The 19614-nt window shown below is 43.9% G+C and overlaps 1 protein-coding gene across 8 annotated transcripts in view; it reads left to right on the top strand.

The window, feature by feature from the left end:
- Nucleotides 1-19614, top strand: part of LOC141086293 (tight junction protein 2-like) — an 80403-nt gene that overhangs the window by 17311 nt on the left and 43478 nt on the right. For all 8 annotated transcript variants that reach the window (XR_012231570.1, XR_012231573.1, XR_012231572.1 and 5 more), the window contains one exon: nt 11032-11085. Coding sequence is in view for 4 of the 8 variants with exons in the window: in XM_073572242.1 (XP_073428343.1) it covers nt 11032-11085 (54 nt within the window). In the remaining 4 variants the exon portion in view is untranslated. The remainder of the gene's footprint in view (nt 1-11031; nt 11086-19614) is intronic.

Raw genomic sequence — 19614 nt, 5'->3', positions numbered from 1 at the left:
ATTATATACAGTGTAGCACTAAGGGACGCAGTCTCTAAAGCGTGGTAACACATATATAAATGTGGCAGTACCAAAAAGATGAGCGGTAATACATGTTCCGAAGTAGCAGTACCGCAAACATTCATCATAGACATAATCAACATTAACAATATGTAAACATTAGTAGATCAAAGAAAATTAGAGAAAGGGAAGCAAAGAGGTAATTCTATCTCACCCCCCTTACACAAGATCCAAAATTGTGGTGTTAGACCAGCTGGAAACTCGGCTAAAAAATAAAATCCCCTGGGTAAGTGTTCAATCTTCTCTCCTTACAATCCATTTGCTAGGTGAAGAGAATGGGGCATCTGACTGCGCTGCTCGCCTGTCAGGATGATGGACCAGAGGAGTCCAACTTGATGTAATAGAAAATAGACTTTATTTCTACGCGTTTCGTGGTGATCACACCACTTCCTCAGAACAGTCTATACACATACAGGGTCTGTTATTTATAGCAAGGAGGCAGATGGAGACGCCTCCTTCCAAAAAAAAGGTGGGGAATCAGACTTAAGCACATATGTAAATTGTAAACATGACAATCAATCATAAAATATAATGGAGTATATCACTTAAAACTATTGTTCATACATTTAAAAATCTACATACAGAGAAACATAATAAAAAAGTAGTTCAATAAAAAAATAAAACTTTGCAAGCTGGGGGTATGCTTGAACCTATGGTGTTAACCCAGTCATTCTTTAGCACGACCCTGCTAATTGTGTTTTAAATCATTGAGCCATGGAAGGATTTGACTGGATAACTTTGTTTGGTGGTAGTTGAAATCAAATAAATGCATTGAAAAACTCTGGAAGAAGAAAAAAAAAAGTGCATAAAGAAAAATAAATTTTTTTTAGGCAGGGGTTGTCCTGCCTACTCCTTAGAATCCAAAGAGCTGTGGGGGTTTTAGTAGATGCCTCAATAGATGCTGTTCAGTTAGCAACTGGGTCCTCAGCCTTTTCACATGCAGCTAGACGAGCCCTGTGGTTGATGCTGGCCATTCAGAGTTGCTTTTTTGGCTCTAGTCTAGATGACATCCTGAGCCAAAAGACAAAGATAATATGTTGGGGTACCCTAGGACAAAATAAAAAGAGATCTAATACACAGTGATGCTAAATCCAAGGTAAGAGTGAGACACTTTTTTTTTTTTTTTTTTTTTTTTTTTTGCCTTAACGCACATATCTTCAAACAAATGGATCTCTCTAGTATTGGAACAGGCCTAAAACTAAATTCATTTTGGATCCACCTCACAATTTTGAGCTTGAGCTTAAACATTTTTTTCATTTCCCCCAGACGGCAATCTGCACTAATTCCAGTTCCTAAGCAGGAAGAAGGTTTTGGATTCTATTCTTCTCTCTATTGCTTAAAAAAAAAAAAAAAAAAAGCAGATTCTTTTCTACCAGCCCACCATAAACCTAAAAAATCTGAAAAGGTTCAGAATGGAATCCCATAAAATCTGCAGTGCATCTTCTTTATCCAGATTCTTTTATGATGCAAACTATCTTGTCTCTAATCTGAAAGCTTATCAGAGGTCCCTAAAAGTGCTCATGATGAAGGTGAAATTTAGCATTTTTAATTTCAGGCACTTCTTTTTGGAAACTGACATCCCGGATATTTACAAGAATAGTTTCCAAAATGTCAGCTCACGTGCAAGAATGAAACATGGTGATTATAATTTGTCAATGACTTCCTGGTAGTCAGCAGGTCCAGTCTACATATCAAGAGCCAGGTCAAGGCAATCATGGCAATCTTGAAAAAGCTAGTGCGGATGGTAGGTCTAGAAAAATCAAAACTTGTGCTGGAGAAGGTACAAAACATCTCCAACAATCAAAAAAATGTTTTCTCCAAGAAGGCAAGTAGTCTCCCATGTCTGAGCTGTTGGCCATGACACTTGCAATTTTGCGGAAAGCGATGTCAATATTAGGTTCCCTGACTTGGACCCAAATTCACTCTTTGGTTCCCAATGGGTGATCCTCCAAAAGAGTAAAGTCTTGAAGGGGCATCTAGACTAAAAAAAAAATCCTGTTATTGCTAGTATTTAGTCTGCTGAATATGGAGGAAAAATTGTACTGAGGCATTTACTTGGTAAATTGAAGCTTATCATAACCAGAGATGTGAGTCCTCGAGGCTAAGGAGCTGACATGGGGAAACTTTTTTTTTTTTTTTTCTTCTCCAAAAGGTTTGGACAGACCATGTCTTTTCTGTCTTTTCCAATCTAAAAGAGCTTTCAGAAGTAAAATTGGCACCACAGGAAATGCTTCTAGTTATCCGAAGGTGTCACATGAGTCTTATCAGGCAACAGAAACACAGTTGACTACATAAATCACCAGAGTAGAACAGGCCCAAGTCACTTATGGTATCAATCAGCTCTCCATACAAGTGGAACAGAAAAGAACAAACTGGACTTAAGTTGTTTCAAATTGAGACCGAGGAAGTGAACACAAAATCTGGAGGTTTTCAACCAGATCATAAATTAATGGAGGGAAGGAGGGGTATCAGAAACAAATGTATTTGCAGCAAAGGAAAACTGAAAGGTGAGGAATTAATGCTCCTTGAATCTTAGGGGATCCTTTCAAGTTAGGCTAGTTTCACACTTGCTTTTTTTTGCAGCGCGTTTTTCCCGCAAAAAAACGCATTGAAAAAACGCATACATAAGCATACAACTGCTGCGTTTTTTTCAAGCATTTTTATGAGCATGCATGAAAAAAACGCAGCGTTTTTATGCGTTTATATGCGTTTTTAGCGCGTTTTTACCGCGTTTGCGTTTTTTTCCAACATTTTTAGGTGGCCCCTCACACTACCCAAACCATGACTTTACTAACCCTAACCCTGACCCTAACCCTGACCCTAACCCTAACCCTGACCCTAACCCTTAACCAAATCATACTTAACCCTAACCCAAACCCTAAACCCTAACTAACCCTGACCCTAACCCTAACCCTGACCCTAACCCTGACCCTAACCCTAACCCTGACCCTAACCCTTAACAAAACCATACTTAACCCTGACCCTGACCCTAACCCTAACCCTGACCCTAACCCTTAACAAAACCATACTTAACCCTAATCCTGACCCTAACCCTGACCCTAATCCTTAACAAAACCATACTTAACCCTAACCCTAACCCTGACCCTAACCCTTAACAAAACCATACTTAACCCTAATCCTGACCCTAACCCTGACCCTAATCCTTAACAAAACCATACTTAACCCTAACCCTGACCCTAACCCTAACCCTGACCCTAACCCTGACCCTAACCCTAACCCTAACCCTGACCCTAACCCTTAACAAAACCATACTTAACCCTAATCCTGACCCTAACCCTGACCCTAATCCTTAACAAAACCATACTTAACCCTAACCCTAACCCTGACCCTAACCCTAACCCTGACCCTAACCCTTAACAAAACCATACTTAACCCTAATCCTGACCCTAACCCTGACCCTAATCCTTAACAAAACCATACTTAACCCTAACCCTGACCCTAACCCTAACCCTGACCCTAACCCTAACCCTGACCCTAACCCTTAACAAAACCATACTTAACCCTAATCCTGACCCTAACCCTGACCCTAACCCTTAACCAAACCATACTAAACCCTAACCCTGACCCAAAACCCAACCCTAACCCTGACCCTAACCCTAACCCTAAACCCCCTTAACTAACCCTAACTCTAACTCAAACCCCTAAATTCCATGGTTAAAAAAAAAAAACGCATATGCAAAAAAACGCTTACATGAGCATGCCAGTGCGCACATATGCGCATCCATAGGCTATAATGGCCCTTTTTAGCGCAAAACGTGCGCATATGTGCGCATGCGCTTTTTTGCAGGGCCAAAAAATGCAACATGATGCGTCTGGAAAATCCAATCGCACACCCCAAAAAAACGCAGCGCATGAAAATCGCATACATGCGCTTACAAGCGCGCAAGTATGCGCACCCATGTTAAAGATAGGGGAAAAAACGCATGCGCAGGTTAGCGTTTTTTTCCAGCGCTAAAAAACGCAAATGTGAAACCAGCCTTAGTAGAGTTTTTTACTTTTTTTTTCTGAAATGGAATTTTCAGCTGGCTTACCACTCCCATTTTGAGGAAGATCAGAGAGGACCAGGCATGAGTGACATTGGTGGTTCCCTTATGGCCTGTCACACTAAGCGATATCACTAGCAGTATCGCTATAACGTTAATGGTTTTTGTGACGTTCTAGCGATATTGCTAGCGATATCGCTATGTGTGATACTTACCTCCGACCGGCTCCCCCCGCTGATATCGCTGATCGCGCGAGAACGTCCTGGACCATTTCTCGTCGGGCGCTTCCTGCTGGGCTTCCTGTGGCGCCGACAAGCGACGCATGGACGCGAGCAGGAGGACTTCAGGATCGCCTCGTCTGACAGGTAAGTAGCGACCCCCAACCGCTGCTATGTCGCTAGTGAGATCTGCCTGTGTGGCAGCTCACTAGCGACCACTTAGCGATGCACCTGCGATCCTGACAGCGTCATATCGCTGGTCGGGATCGCTGGTGCATCGCTAAGTGTGACAGTACCTTAAGAGACCATGATTCTCCTGGGCAAGAATCCTATCGATCTCTGATCCTCGAGTTTTGCTGGACATACCAGACCTGTCATCCCAAGGGCCAATTCTTTGGCTGCAGGTATCCAGCGTGCATTTAACAGCTTGGAATGTGAAAGGAAGCTACTAGCCAAGACATGATTATCTGATCTGTTCTCTAAGCTACAGAAAAGTTGAAAACCAAGAATCAAAATATATTGGAAGACCTGGAAAAATTGCCTGAATGGGTCAGTTCTAAGGGAGGAGAATATTTTAAACCCCTTTCAGAATTTCCCCAAAATGGGCAAGAAATCATTGGGCGTTAGACTTGTAAGAGTAAGCTTTAGAGCCAGATTAATGCTGAAACCTCCTTTCTGTGACTTAAACATGGTACTTACATTCCTTACTAGAGCCCCCGTTTGAGCTTATATATTTAGCATCTGTCAGGAACATTACGCTTTAGACTGTACTATTGGTAGCATTAACTTTGGCTTGCAGGTGTAAAGCAGTCGATGAGGCAGCGGGTACCTGTGTGCTGGGTCTGGAACCAGAGAGGCTGCATCCACTGTTCCCTGGGGGAAGCCTGGGTGAGGCAGACCTCCCCTGTTGCCTGGGAGAAGTTCTAGAGAGGAGGGGCTGCCTGCTGTCGGAGGGGGATGGAGGAGGAGAAAGGAAAACACGCAAAGGAAGGCAGTTTAGCGCCAGGGCAGAGCAGCACGTAGTCAGGTGAGCGGTGTGCTCCGCTCCCCTTCCCGCCAGAGAGTACCGGGCTGTTGAGAGGCCGTGCTCCAGCCGACCAGGAACATAGGGGCTGCTGCGCTGAGGGATTGAGTGTGCCCAGCAGCAATACGGAGAGCAGTACCACTGTCAGCAGAACAGAGCCAAGCCGGGTGCTACAGCAGCAAGAGAAAGGAGTGCGCTGTCCGTCCAGGGAGCACCTGCGCCACACAGACCAATGACCGCCGCCGCCAGCTGCGGGGACAAGAGAGGAGTCGTACAGGGTGTGCCTGGTAACCGCCATAGAGCCAGATGTTGGGCGCTTCAGGATCGGGAGTGCCGCGCACATGCCGCCTGAAAGATACCGGGAGCATGACCGTTATTTTACGTCTCGATTGTGCTGGTGAAAGTCGGCCTAGACACTTGTGACATGACTTTGCCAGTGCATGTTCGCAGAGCCACGCTGTGCTCGTACAGGACAGTAATCCTCATCGTTATTTAACCACTATAGTATATGGACTAGGGGTGATGGAAGGTACCGGAGACCGACCACTGTCACCAGAAGACGGGGTATTGTTGTTTGTGGAACCCCGTTAATAAAGACACCGTGCCAGCCATTGCCGGCGCCTTTGAGTTCAGTAGGAGTAATAATCCGCCGAGCTTCTGACACAACTTCGTCACAGGAACTGTGGTTACAAGAACCGTTATTCTTTTCCTTGGACTCTCCTGTGCCTCATTGTACTGTTATACTTTTTAACCCCGTTTCTCCCTGCATAGAGTTATCCCCTGTAAATAAACCTGTTAACCCTTGTTCTGCCTCCCGTCTGTCACTGCATCCCATGTACTTGCGACTGCTACACAGGATTAGCAATCTTGATTTCTGAATTGTAGAGTACAATTAAAGCATTTTAGTTTCCATTTGAAATGGGACGTTGTCCTTCACTCTTCGTGAACAAATTTTAAATTCCCTGGAGATTTTTGTCCCAAGCATGAACATCCCCTTGAATTTTTTATTTTTTTCACCCCATTTACTTTTACTGTATGCTAATTTTGATAGTATGATAGTTTTACTCACCTTCCCCCTGCTGTGGTGCTAACATTCCTCTGCAGCTCCCAGTCGTTTATGTTTGGCTACAAAGATGGCATCACATAAGCGCATGTGACTGATTTTAGCCAATCGCTAAGCTCAACAGTGAGGCTAAGACAGTCTGCACAACTGTTGATCCTAGTGACTGGCTGCTGTAGTGGTGATATGTTAACTGACTGCAGTGGTGACATGGAGGACAGTGGCTCAGAACCATCACAGGAACTGGTTGGCAAGCAAAGCTCTTTTTTTTTTTTTTTTTTTTTTTTTTTTTTTTTATGGGTGAAAAGTAAATTTAATTTTTGGAAAAAAACAAGAGTAAAGCTGGCTATACATGATATTTTTCTGCAGATTATAGGCTAATTAGAAATATTATAGTAATATCTGTCATTAAGATGGATCTGTTAGACTTTCATCTGATATATGGTGAGGCCTTTAAGGTGGCCAAAAACCTAATAGAATAGTTGGCTGAACCTGCTGGTTTCATAGAGATTAGACAGCTAACTGTGTATGGGGTCGTGACAACTCTCTGTAGACAGACGATGTTGAGAGGTGGTTGGCTCTAGGGAGTACACCCACCAAAGTTGTCCGGCATCAATTTCCCTCTACCTACTAAGAACATATGCATGTTCGGTCAAATGAGGCGAGCCTGTGATAATGGAATCCAACCTTACCTGTTTGATACTTTATCAAAGCTGTGCCTGTTGGTATCCAAAGTCAGAAACAATATGCTCTTGAGTTATTGCAATTTTTCAGCAGAGACCTGAAAATTCACTTGATATTTTTGCAAGAAATATACAGTGCTCAATTGTTTTATTTCTAGGGAAATGTGGTTATAGACTGACTTGCCTTTTTAAAGAACATGTTGTCATTCTGCTCAGTTTGTCCTTCTGTACACCATGCTGTCCACAGATCAGACTGCATGAATAACATAATAGGTTCCCTTTTAATTAGAGTGTAGCACAAATTCTAATGAATGTAGTCACACGTTGGCAGTTAGTAGACAAACCTATAATTATGTCCCTGTGGAGCTCTGATCTTGATTACATATGTGAATGAGTTGTATAGCATACACACCTACTGAGTCTCACACTCATTCTATTGAATCCAGAGCTGCTGTAATCACAGAATGAAATGAGGACCCATGATCTGCACAATCATCCCGTATGGCAAGTTTTGTCCCGTTTTTCGATACCGGAGAAAGGTCATAGCACTTGGATGCTTTCTTTTTGTGTAACCTAGACCGCGTGCTGTAGGTTTAATTGGTAAAAGTATATGATGGTAGCATTAAATAAGGTTGCCAAAAAAAAATGATTTTGTCAAAATTAGTTGGTCACTGCATGTTGCGGTTTCATAAACTAACATAATGAGTTCTGTTTAGAAGTTAACGATGCTTAGGCTAGTTTCACACTTGCTTTTTTTTGCAGCGCGTTTTTCCCGCAAAAAAACGCATTGAAAAAACGCATACATAAGCATACAACTGCTGCGTTTTTTTCAAGCATTTTTATGAGCATGCATGAAAAAAAACGCAGCGTTTTTATGCGTTTGTATGCGTTTTTAGTGCGTTTTTACCGCGTTTGCGTTTTTTTCCAACATTTTTAGGTGGCCCCTCACACTACCCAAACCATGACTTTACTAACCCTAACCCTGACCCTAACCCTAACCCTGACCCTAACCCTTAACCAAATCATACTTAACCCTAACCCAAACCCTAAACCCTAACTAACCCTGACCCTAACCCTAACCCTGACCCTAACCCTTAACAAAACCATACTTAACCCTGACCCTGACCCTAACCCTAACCCTGACCCTAACCCTTAACAAAACCATACTTAACCCTAATCCTGACCCTAACCCTGACCCTAATCCTTAACAAAACCATACTTAACCCTAACCCTGACCCTAACCCTAACCCTGACCCTAACCCTTAACAAAACCATACTTAACCCTAATCCTGACCCTAACCCTGACCCTAACCCTTAACAAAACCATACTTAACCCTAACCCTTAACAAAACCATACTTAACCCTAATCCTGACCCTAACCCTTAACCAAACCATACTTAACCCTGACCCAAACCCCAACCCTGACCCTGACCCTAACCCTAACCCTAAACCCCCTTAACTAACCCTAACTCTAACCCAAACCCCTAAATTCCATGGTTAAAAAAAAAAAACGCATATGCAAAAAAACGCATACATGAGCATGCCAGTGCGCACATATGCGCATCCATAGGCTATAATGGCCATTTTTAGCGCAAAACGTGCGCATACGTGCGCATGCGCTTTTTTGCAGGGCCAAAAAATGCAACATGCTGCGTCTGGAAAATACCAACGCACACCCCAAAAAAACGCAGCGCATGAAAATCGCATACATGCGCTTACCAGCGCGCAGGTATGCGCACCCATGTTAAATATAGGGGAAAAAACGCATGCGCAGGTATGCGTTTTTTTCCAGCGCTAAAAAACGCAAATGTGAAACCAGCCTTTGCGAAGATTTTCAAGGGAAAATTAATTCTCGGAAAAACAGTGAACAAACTAGGGAGCGATGGCGCAAATAAGGTGATACCCATAATACAAAGGGTGTACAAATGGGAGGTGTATGCTCACCTTGATTAGTTGCAATTACAACAATGAAAACCACTTGAACAGCTGCAAACCTTGCGTCATAGACCATAAGGAAAATGGATGGAGATGAGCTGTCCTCCGCTGCTGTCAATCTGCCACAAAGGATAGAGGAGAATCGAGGTACTCCAACCTCATCCTCTTTTTTTTTTTTTTCTTCCATGTGTCCCCTATTTTACATCGTGTTACGTGCTACAGAACCACTCAGCACCCAGAATATGTTGTGCAGTTATATGTATGTATAATAGGTTCTATGTGAGATGCATGTCCCTAATGCATCAGCCCACAGGCTGCGCCCCTAGGCAGAGGGGACACGATATTCTCCTTTTGTCCGCCCTCCCCCCAGCTTTGTAATTCCCACAGTAAACATCGGCAGGCTCCGGCCGCCTGCGGCTTTTGTAATGCATGTCTGGCCTGCCGCTTTTCTATTGGCCTGCCCTCTGTATCTGTGTGATATATTCTGTGTCCTGTGAGTAAAGTGTTGTCAGACTGGAAATACGTGGAGAAACAGTGATCTTTTATATGCGCCCATGTAACCAAGGAATTCCAGCCAGCGTCATTCATTCAGACTCCAGCCAACGCAGAGCGGACCTCCGAAAACACGGGGTGGTACTGAAAGAGGTACTCCAGCTTGGTAGACCCTGTTACACATCCCTTTTTCTTTTTTTTTTCCTTCTCAAATTTTAAAAATCGCCTGAACTTTTATTTATCCACAGGACAGACAGACACAGATCCCTTTTTACAATTGATGTGTATGGATCAGCGCCACCTCATTGGGTCCATATGCAGTCAAAGGGGGGGAATGACTGCACAAGGGTTCATACGGACCTATTTCATGATCCTTATACGGTCCACAGTACCCAGAGACTGAGTTCACGGACATGAACTTATATCCTCCTAGGCATATACAGGTGCTTCTCACAAAATTAGAATATTATCAAAAAGTTAATTTATTTCAGTTCTTCAATGCAAAAAGTGAAACTCGTATAGTATATAGCAGGGCTGTGGAGTCGGAGTCGGTGCTCATTTTGGTGGAGTCGGAGTTGGAGTCGGTATAAAATGGACCGACTCCGACTCCTAAAATATGTAATAAATTGGGTACAGTAATTCAATGCAGGATGTGCTGAATATTTTTTCATAGGAGTTTGGGAAAGTTATGAAATGTCCTATAAATGGCTGTTCTATTCCTGATCTAAGGCTACATTCACACACAGCGTTTTTCCTGTGTTTTTTGAGGATACGTTTTTCAGCTGCAAAAGCTGATCATCTTTTTAAAAAACCGCATCACCTGAAAGGTTTTTGAGCTCATAGATAATGTTTTCAATAGCAAAAGCAGATTAGAAATCTGCTCTATCTATATATCCATTTATCCATATCTGTCTATCCATATCGTATCTGTACCAAAAAGAATGAAAACCGGGTAGTACACCAATATATATTCTGTTCTATCTAAATATCTTGATTATTGGATCATAAAAATGATTAAATGTCTGAGGTTCACATTGTACTACAATAAATTTTTCACTTAAATATAAGCAATATGTGTGGGAGTCGGAGTTGGAGTCGGAGTCGGTGTAAGGGAAATTGAGGAGTCGGAGTCGCAGGTTTGGCTTACCGACTCCACAGCCCTGGTATATAGAGTCATTACAAACAGAGTGATCTATTTCAAGTGTTTATTTCTGTTAATGTTGAGGATTTTACCTTATGACTTATTCAGACATTCATGCAAATGTTGGATCCCGGTCAGATGCCTCTCACACTTTGCAGTGACAAGGGGTAGTACCCCGAAACACAGTGTCTGCAAATTGAGGTTCTGGTTTTGACTTCTATCCTAAGTGATGTGACAAGGCTCGTTAAAGGGTCGACATTGACTTTCAGGATTGCTAGTTCTAGTCCTCTTCGAAGAGACAATTTGCATATGCATATGGGTTAAATGAACACCACAATGTTTCTTTGACATTAAATACTGTCTATATATAGTACCATTTTTACTTTTTTTCACACTGAGATATTTTTGTTTTAGGGATTTGGAATGGAAGACACAATTTGGGAACAATATACCGTGACGTTACAAAAGGTGAGATTTACATGTACGATATATATATTTTTTCTAAGACCATTCCAAACTATCTATTAACCAAGGTTAATGAGTTGGTGGAAGGAATAGAGCAAAATGAGGAAAACAATACATTGAGGGGAGAAACTAGTGGTACTAGTGTTAAAAGATCGATTATGGTACTTACGGTAAATGGTTATTCCCCTAAAAATGAAATTCTAAATGCCATGGTCTATTGACTGTGGAATGTAGAAGATTAAACTGCCAGGAAGTGAGCTGGTAATGGCTCAAGCTGTTGCTGTATGTTCAGCCAAGCTCCTGGTGGTTAATGTGCGCCCTTGACCCGTATGATCACCATAACCTACCTGTACGTCATATTGTGGGAACACCTTTCCCATTATGTCATGCATGTAAGTCAAATACCGTAAAGGCGTTAAAATGTGATTTAACCCCTTCATGCCGCAGCCAGTTTTTTTTTTTTTTGTATGTTTTTTTTTTCTTTACACCCCTTCTTCCAAGAGCCTTAGCTTTTTTCCACATTTTCGTATGAGGCCTTGTTTTTTGATGGACAAATTTTTAGTTTTGAACGACCTCCTTCATTTTATCATGTGATATTCTAAAAAAAAAAAATTGTAAGTTCTTTGAAATTGCAAAAATGTTGCAATTCCATAAATTATTTTCAGTATTTTATTTCCCATGCTCACTGTAAGTTAAAACCGACCTAGCAATATGATTCTCCAGGTCAGTACGGTTACACAGATGCCAAAGATGAAGTTTTTTTTTTTGTTTTTTTTTCTTTTTAAGTAGTTAAAAAAAAAAAAAGTATGCTATCACTGAAAACGTCATCTTGTCCTGCTCCATCAGCGGAAAAATTAAGGTATAACTATCAGAATATAGTGATGCAAAAATAATTCTATAAAATAGATTGTGTAAAAGCGCCAAAACACTAAAAAATATAAATGTGGTACCTCTGTAATCATACTGACCTGAAGACTAAAGATGCCTCAATTTTACTACACGTGGAACAACATACAAAAAACAAATGTTAAAAAACAGTTCCTGAATTGCTGTTTTTTTGTTCATTCTGCCTGCCAAAAATCAGAATAGAAAGCAATGAAAAAATATCATGTGCCCGCAAACGGTACCAGTAACATATCAACTCGTCCCGCAAAGCAACAAGCCCTCACGTGACTGTCGGCAGAAATATGGAAGAATTATATCGCTCGAATGACTGCACATCTGATAGAGGGATCCACCCACCAAGGACCGGAAACCTATTGAAATGAAAGGGTGGTACCTCTCCCCCTGCATCAGTTGGTTTCCTGTCCTGGAACTAGGCGGTTGACGAAGCACTTACCCAGTCTGTCTGGAAGAGCATCTGTGAGCCTGCAACGCCAGCCTTCAGGTTCTGGTACCACTGTCCGCTGGTCTAGTGGGAACTCGATCGTGCGTGCGGGCACAGGTGGTGGTGACAGATGTCTCCAGCCTCCGTGCTGCCCCATTCTGTGGATGACACGCAGGAAGATGATAGCGGTGCATTCCACTGATGTGACTAGCGCAAGGCACGCTGGGAATAGGCATATCAAACGGCGTCGGCTGGGAGTCATGCCAGAGACAATGGCGGCACACATTGCTTCACTTTACTGGGAGGCTGTCCAGGAAGGGGCATGCTTTGTTGGTACCTCATTTGAAATGCAGTTTGACCACAGAGCAATTTGTGCGTCGGCACTTCTTTTTGATTATGGAGGAGGAGCAGCAGCAGCCTCAACAGCGTGAACACAGTGGGGGTAACCATTCAAGTGGCAGCCTACTTAGTCAGAGTAGCAGAGTGACTCGGGACTACTCAATGTCCAAAGACAGGAAGGAAAGAAGAAGACGACATCATTAGAAGAAGGCAGGCGCCGGACTGGACCGCGACACCCATCGGACCAAAACCGGAATGTGTCTTGAAAGGATGGGATCACTTCTTAGAAAATATTGGTATACCTTGAAGGGTGATCCCATCCTTTCAAGACACATTCCTTCCCAGCCGAGAACGATTTTTAGAAAAATATGTACACTTCGCAATTTGGTTGCTCCCAGGAATACCACTCTTAATTCCCCCCCCATCTTATACAACTTGGGTAGATCAAAATTCCGTTTTTTTGCGTGCGGAACCACTAAACGCCTTTGTTGTGCGTCCAACACACATGGGGCAAAGGAATTTAGATCTAACACCACGGGCATTAGTTATAAAATCAATTGGCATGTCAGTTGTCAATCTATTTATGTGGTATATTTAATAGAGTGGGCCTGTGGACTCAAATATGTGGGTCATACCATACAAACCATGCACACACAGTTAAACACTGTCAGAATATCCTGAATGGTTTTCACTTTTCCATTATGCACCAGAAGGACCCAAGATCATTAAAGCTCACCATTATTGACCAAATACCAGATAATGTTTCTGATCATTACAGGAGTTTAATAGAGAGTGCTATTGGATATTCAAATTAGGCACAATGACTCCTGAGAGTTTGAACCTTATTATTGAAAATGTGGCAAAATAATAGTATTGCATTTTTAATCTATATTTTTAATTTATCTTCTTTATATGTTTTAAATGTTTTTATTTACCATAACTATTGTCATGTATTACCATTACTCTGTTTTAAACACATTTAATATTTTTTGTATTTTGACTCCATTTTATATTCCTTTGATCATTTTATTGATTGCTATTGGCAGATTGTCTCGGCATTCTCATTGGTTGATCTAATTTTAAATACCCCTTCCTGTTGTCATAATTATCTTGCCACCTGATGAAGACTGTGTCTGGCCGTCGAAATACGTTGTGGCATAAAGAAATTAATCTTTGACATTGTGTTCTGAGCGCTCCTTTGACCGTTGTCATCAGCAACTTGGCATAAAATTGGGACACACCCATGGTGTTGATATCACTGCACCCTAAATGAATTCGAGAGTTGTAGTTTGTAAAATTGGTCACTTATGGGGGGTTCTGCTGTTCTGGCACTTCAAGGACTCTTCCAGTGCATCATAGCACCTGCAAACCATAACAGTAAAATCTGCACTAAATTATGGAGCTCCTTCCCTTCTGGGTTTTGCACTGTGCCGCAAAAGTAGTTTCTGATTATATGTGAGGTATTTGCATACGCAGTAGAAATTCCACAACAAACTGACAAGTCCCTTTTTTACTCTTCGCCACGACAGCACCTACTTGGAGAGAGGGATCCGCCCATAGGAACAGGAAACCTACAGAGATAAGAGGGCGGTCCGTCTCTCCTCCTCAGTTGGTTTCCTGTTCCTATAGGAACCGCAGGATCTCTACAGAAGACATACCTGGGCCAAGGAACCGCCTGTGCAGTGTCCGTGCGAACGGCAGGGGTTCCGGTCCAGAAGCAGCGTCGAGGGAGTGCTGGAATCCGGCTCCCCCCTCGTCTGAGACAGCGGCAGCGCAAGAAGAAACACCGGTACCGGGTGGAGCCGACCGGGGGTTTTCTTATATGGATACACGTCACCAGGATCTTGGAGGCAGCCATCCCGGTCCGTGTGGGAGTGCGGAGCCGAGATAGAGAATCTATCTCTGGCGTTCTGAGAGCCTCAGCGAGGACGCAGATACAGCGCTGGGAAGAGGTAAGGAGGAACTTCCGGGTTACCGGAGGTTCCTCAGCGTACAGCGCATGCGCAGTCTTTCACAGCCGCGCGATATCAGCAGAGGAGCACTCCCCGCCCCCTCCAGGCAAAAAAAAAAAAAAGACATGATTTAATATAGCGGCGACGGTGTTTCCAGGCTGGGCGCAGGCTAATGAATGCACCGCAAGCAGGCGCACCTGGTAGGGGGAGGTACCAGGTATTGAAGGGTGACATAAAAAACCGAGGGGGATAGTGATAGAGCGTGCAGACATGTCTTCCCCAAGACAGGACACGCATCCCCAAGACGGTGATACAGCGGCAGCGGAACGTCGAGGCTCCTCGGATAGGAGCCACAGAAACCATGCCAATAGAACCCCTTCTCAGCCTCCTGAACCGGTACCTGCAGCTTCTCTGGGTGAGTGGACGACTCTCTGCCTATCAAGCTGTTAAAGAATCTCTCTCTCTCTCTCTCTCTCCCTCTCTCTCCTCTGCTATGTCCACCGTAGGCTAAAAGGAAGGAAAAATCAAAAAACAAGGAATGTGCCCTCTGTACACGTACTTTACCGGACTCTTATACAAAGAGGCTGTGCAAAAAATGCATTTCTGAAAATACAAAACAGGCTTCAACATCAGCCACAGACATAAGGGAGGAACTACAGGCCCTAACCCAGTCTAGCGGCATATCTAAGAAAACTAAGGCTAACAAGCCGACGGCAGTTAGCTTAGACACAGATGAAGACGAAGCAGTAGTCTCTGACAGCTCCAATACGTCTACATCATCATCTTCCTCTGATATGGAGGGTCGTTCATGTTTTCCGTTAGAGAACACGGACAACTTGGTGAAATCTGTAAGAAACACCATGGGTTGCACAGACGCTAAGGAGCCGCAAACGACACAAGAGATTGGTTGCGGGATTGACAGATAGGAGGAGGAGGGTTTTTCCCGTTATACCAGCAATAAAGGCCTTAGTGAAAAAGGAATGGGAGAAGCAGGATCAGAGAGGTTATCTCCCCTCGGCGTCAAAAAGAAGGTATCCCTTCAGCGACGAGGAATTGTTAACGTCGTCTAAGGTCCCGAAGGTCAACACGGCAGTTGCCCTCAGCCTCAAAGCAGTCGGCCTTACCAGTAGAAGACGCAGGGATTCTAAAAGACCCACTGGATCGAAAAGCGGATGCCTCACTAAAGAGAGCATGGGAGGCAGCCACGGGCACGTTTAAACCAGCAATAGCCAGTACGTGCACAGCTCACTCTATGCTGGTCTGGATTGATCAGCTAGACCAACAAGTAGAACAAAAAGTCTCCAGAGACAAGCTACGAGCAGCCATACCACTGATTCGTGGCGCCGCTGCATACATAGCAGACGCATCAGCCGATTCACTACGCATGGCAGCCAGACCAGCAGGCTTGCTTAATAACGCCAGACGAAGCCTATGGCTTAAAAGCTGGAGAAGTGACACCCAATCCAAGGCAAAGCTCTGTGCCATACCTTGTGAGGGTGAGTTTTTGTTTGGAATAGCTTTGGACGAAATCCTTGCTAAAGGAAAAAAGGGTTCCCTAACCCCTCTCTCCCATTTTATAGGAGAGCGTTCAGGAGACGACCATTTGGTAGGGGAAGACCAGCAGAGAATCATAACCACTGGGCCACGAAAGAAGGAAAAGGCAAAGGTGCTATGTTTAGAGGATCCTCCTTCCACAGAGATCGGAGCTAAAGAACCAGTCCCTCCAGTCGGAGGGAGACTAAAGTTTTTCCTTCAGGAATGGGAGAAAATCACGGCCAGCCCTTGGGTCCTGGGCATTATTAGAGAAGGACTAAAATTAGAGTTCCATCATGTACCCCGTAACTCAGTCATCGTAACATCCCTTAACTCCCCAGTCCAACAGCGGGCCTTAGAGACTGAAATTTTCAGTCTTCTGGACAAAAAAAGTCTTGGTCCAGGTGCCAAAAGAACAGGAAGGGAGAGGATTTTACTCCCCTCTCTTTCTGATACCTAAACCCGATGGCTCCTTCAGGACGATAATTAACCTGAAGAAACTGAATACTTTTGTAATAAATCATAAATTTAAAATGGAGTCTATTAGATCCGCAATTAAGCTCCTTTTCCCCAATTGTATGATGGCAGGCCTGGATCTGAAAGATGCCTATTATCATCTTCCCATCCATTAGATTCCAGAAATACCTCAGAGTGGCGGTCTTCCTCGAGGGCACCATACAACACCTTCAGTTCACAGCCATGCCATTCGGCCTTTCCATCGCACCAAGAGTCTTTACAAAGGTGATGCTGGAAGTGATGGCTTTCTTACGCCAGAAGGACACACTGATAGTACCCTATTTGGATGATTTTTTGATAATAGGTAACTCAACTAGACAATGTAATGAACGAGTGGCTGATGCAATCTTATCCCTACAGGCTCTTGATTGGGTAATAAATTTCAAGAAATCCAGAATCGAACCACAATCAGTTCAGTCCTTCCTGGGTCTTCAGCTAGACTTCATAAGCCAAAAATGTCTGCTACCACAGGTAAAGATTACAACAATTAAAACGAAGGTCAGATTAGCGATAGACAAACCACACACATCGTTAAGGGAGGCAATGTCCCTCCTGGGGTCCCTTACTTCCTGCATCCCGGCGGTTCGGTGGGCCCAATTCCACACAAGAGAAATACAGCATCAAATCCTCTTAGAGGAGACTCAGGACCAGGGGAATTTTAAGAAAATCACTTTCTCAGATAGTCCTAACCTCCCTAACATGGTGGCTAGACCAGAATAACTTATCGGGAGGAGTACCATGGGTAATAACACCCTCCCGTATAATTACTACTGACGCCAGCCCCACAGGATGGGGAGCCCATATGGGAAGCACCTTCACCCAAGGCTTATGGGATATAAAGGAGGACCACGATTCATCAAACTTGAAAGAGCTAAAAGCAGTGGGTCATGCATTATATCATTTTCTCCCACAGTTACAAGGAGAGAACGTAAGAATCCTGTCAGACAACACCACAGTGGTCGCATATCTCAACAGGCAAGGCGGGACTCGATCAGTCGCATTAATGTCTTCCGCAAGAAAGATCTTGTCTTTAGCCGAGAAACATTTTTCGTCTCTCTCAGCCCTCCACATAAGAGAAGACAATGCGAAAGCTGATTTTCTAAGCCGCCATACACTGCGGCAAGGAGAGTGGTGCCTGAGCTGGAAAATATTCACGAACATCGTGTCACTATGGGGCCTTCCCCAGATAGATCTCTTCGCCACCAGGGAAAACAGACAGGTGCGAAGATTCGCCTCTCTGAATGTGACACAGCTCAGAAATCCTGGATGCTCTCCAGGCCCCATGGCGGTTCAAACTGGCATATGCCTCCCCCCCCCAATCATACTACTACCACAGGTGATCAGGAAGATCAGGGCAGAGGAAGCACGAATAATCTTAATAGCGCCATTCTGGCCCAGGAGACCGTGGTTTTCATGCCTGCGGGCAATGTCAGTGACCGACCCTTGGGTGCTTCCTTCAACCCCCAGGCTTCTCTCGCAGGGGCCATTCTTCCATCCTCAAGTGGACAATCTCCACTTGACGGCTTGGAACTTGAAAGGGAAATGTTGAGAGCAAGAGGATTCTCGGAAGGGCTAGTCAACACTCTCCTACAAAGTCGGAAATTGTCTACGACAAAAATTTACACCAGGGTGTGGAGAAAATTCCTAGAGTTTCACACAGCCCCTGATTCCAGAGAAATTCCAATAACCGCAATCCTAGAGTTTCTACAGAAAGTCCTAAATCTTTTCTTATCTGTTAACACTCTAAAAGTCCAGGTGTCGGCTCTAGGGGCCCTCTATAGTTATAACGTGGCAGGAAATAGATGGATTGCCAGATTTATCTCGGCCTGTGAGCGGAGCGAACCAGTACACATACCTAGAGTCCCTCCTTGGGACTTGACTCTGGTGCTGGAGGCCCTTACACGTTCTCCGTTTGAACCATTAGACTCAATATCCCTTAAACACCTATCTCTCAAAACAGTACTGCTAGTTGCACTAACCTCAGCCAGAAGGGTTAGCGACATACAGGCGCTATCGATAGAACCCACTTTCCTATAAACATTCCAGGATCAGCTAATATTAAAACCAGACCCCTCATACTTACCAAAGGTAGCAGGGAAGTTCCATAGATCACAAGAAATCCACCTCCCCTCATTTTTTAGTAACCCTTCTACTCCAGAGGAAGAAAAATTTCATACGCTAGATGTTAGAAGAGCAGTATTACAATACATCGAGAGATCTAGCAGCTGGAGGAAAAGTAGGGCTCTATTTATTTCCTTCCAGGGCCAAAAGAAGGGATATGAGGTCACAAGGGGTACCCTGTCACGATGGATCAGAGATGCGATCAGCCTGGCATACTCCGTGAGCAATGAAGATCCCCCGGAAGGTATCAAGGCACACTCCACCAGAGCGATGGCTTCTTCTTGGGCAGAGAGGGGAGATGTCGCAATCGAGTCTATATGTAAGGCTGCTACTTGGTCAACGCCCTCTACCTTTTATAACCACTATAGACTTGAGTTATCATGCTCATCCGACCTAACCTTTGGTAGAGCGGTCCTCACCATGGTGGTCCCTCCCAGGTGAAGGTCTCTGAAAGTCTCTCCAAGTGGGTGCTGTCGTGGCGAAGAGTAAAAAGTCGGATTACTTACCGGTAATGCTCTTTTAATGAGTCCACGACAGCACCCGTTCACTAACCCTCCCTAGGAGTTAACATAATGTATATACACCTTCTTAGTTGTAAAAATAGAATGATCATATGGAATAATATAATGGCCTAATAATTGGCGGTCCTCCGGGTACTCTGAAATCCAACTGAGGAGGAGAGGCGGACCGCCCTCTTTTATCTCTGTAGGTTTCCTGTTCCTATGGGAGGATCCCTCCCTCCAA

This window comes from Dendrobates tinctorius, unplaced genomic scaffold, assembly GCF_039654945.1.
Source record: "Dendrobates tinctorius isolate UK_male_01 unplaced genomic scaffold, ASM3965494v1 ptg000031l, whole genome shotgun sequence".
NCBI lineage: Eukaryota > Metazoa > Chordata > Amphibia > Anura > Dendrobatidae > Dendrobates > Dendrobates tinctorius.
This window is presented reverse-complemented; position numbering and strand designations above follow the sequence as displayed.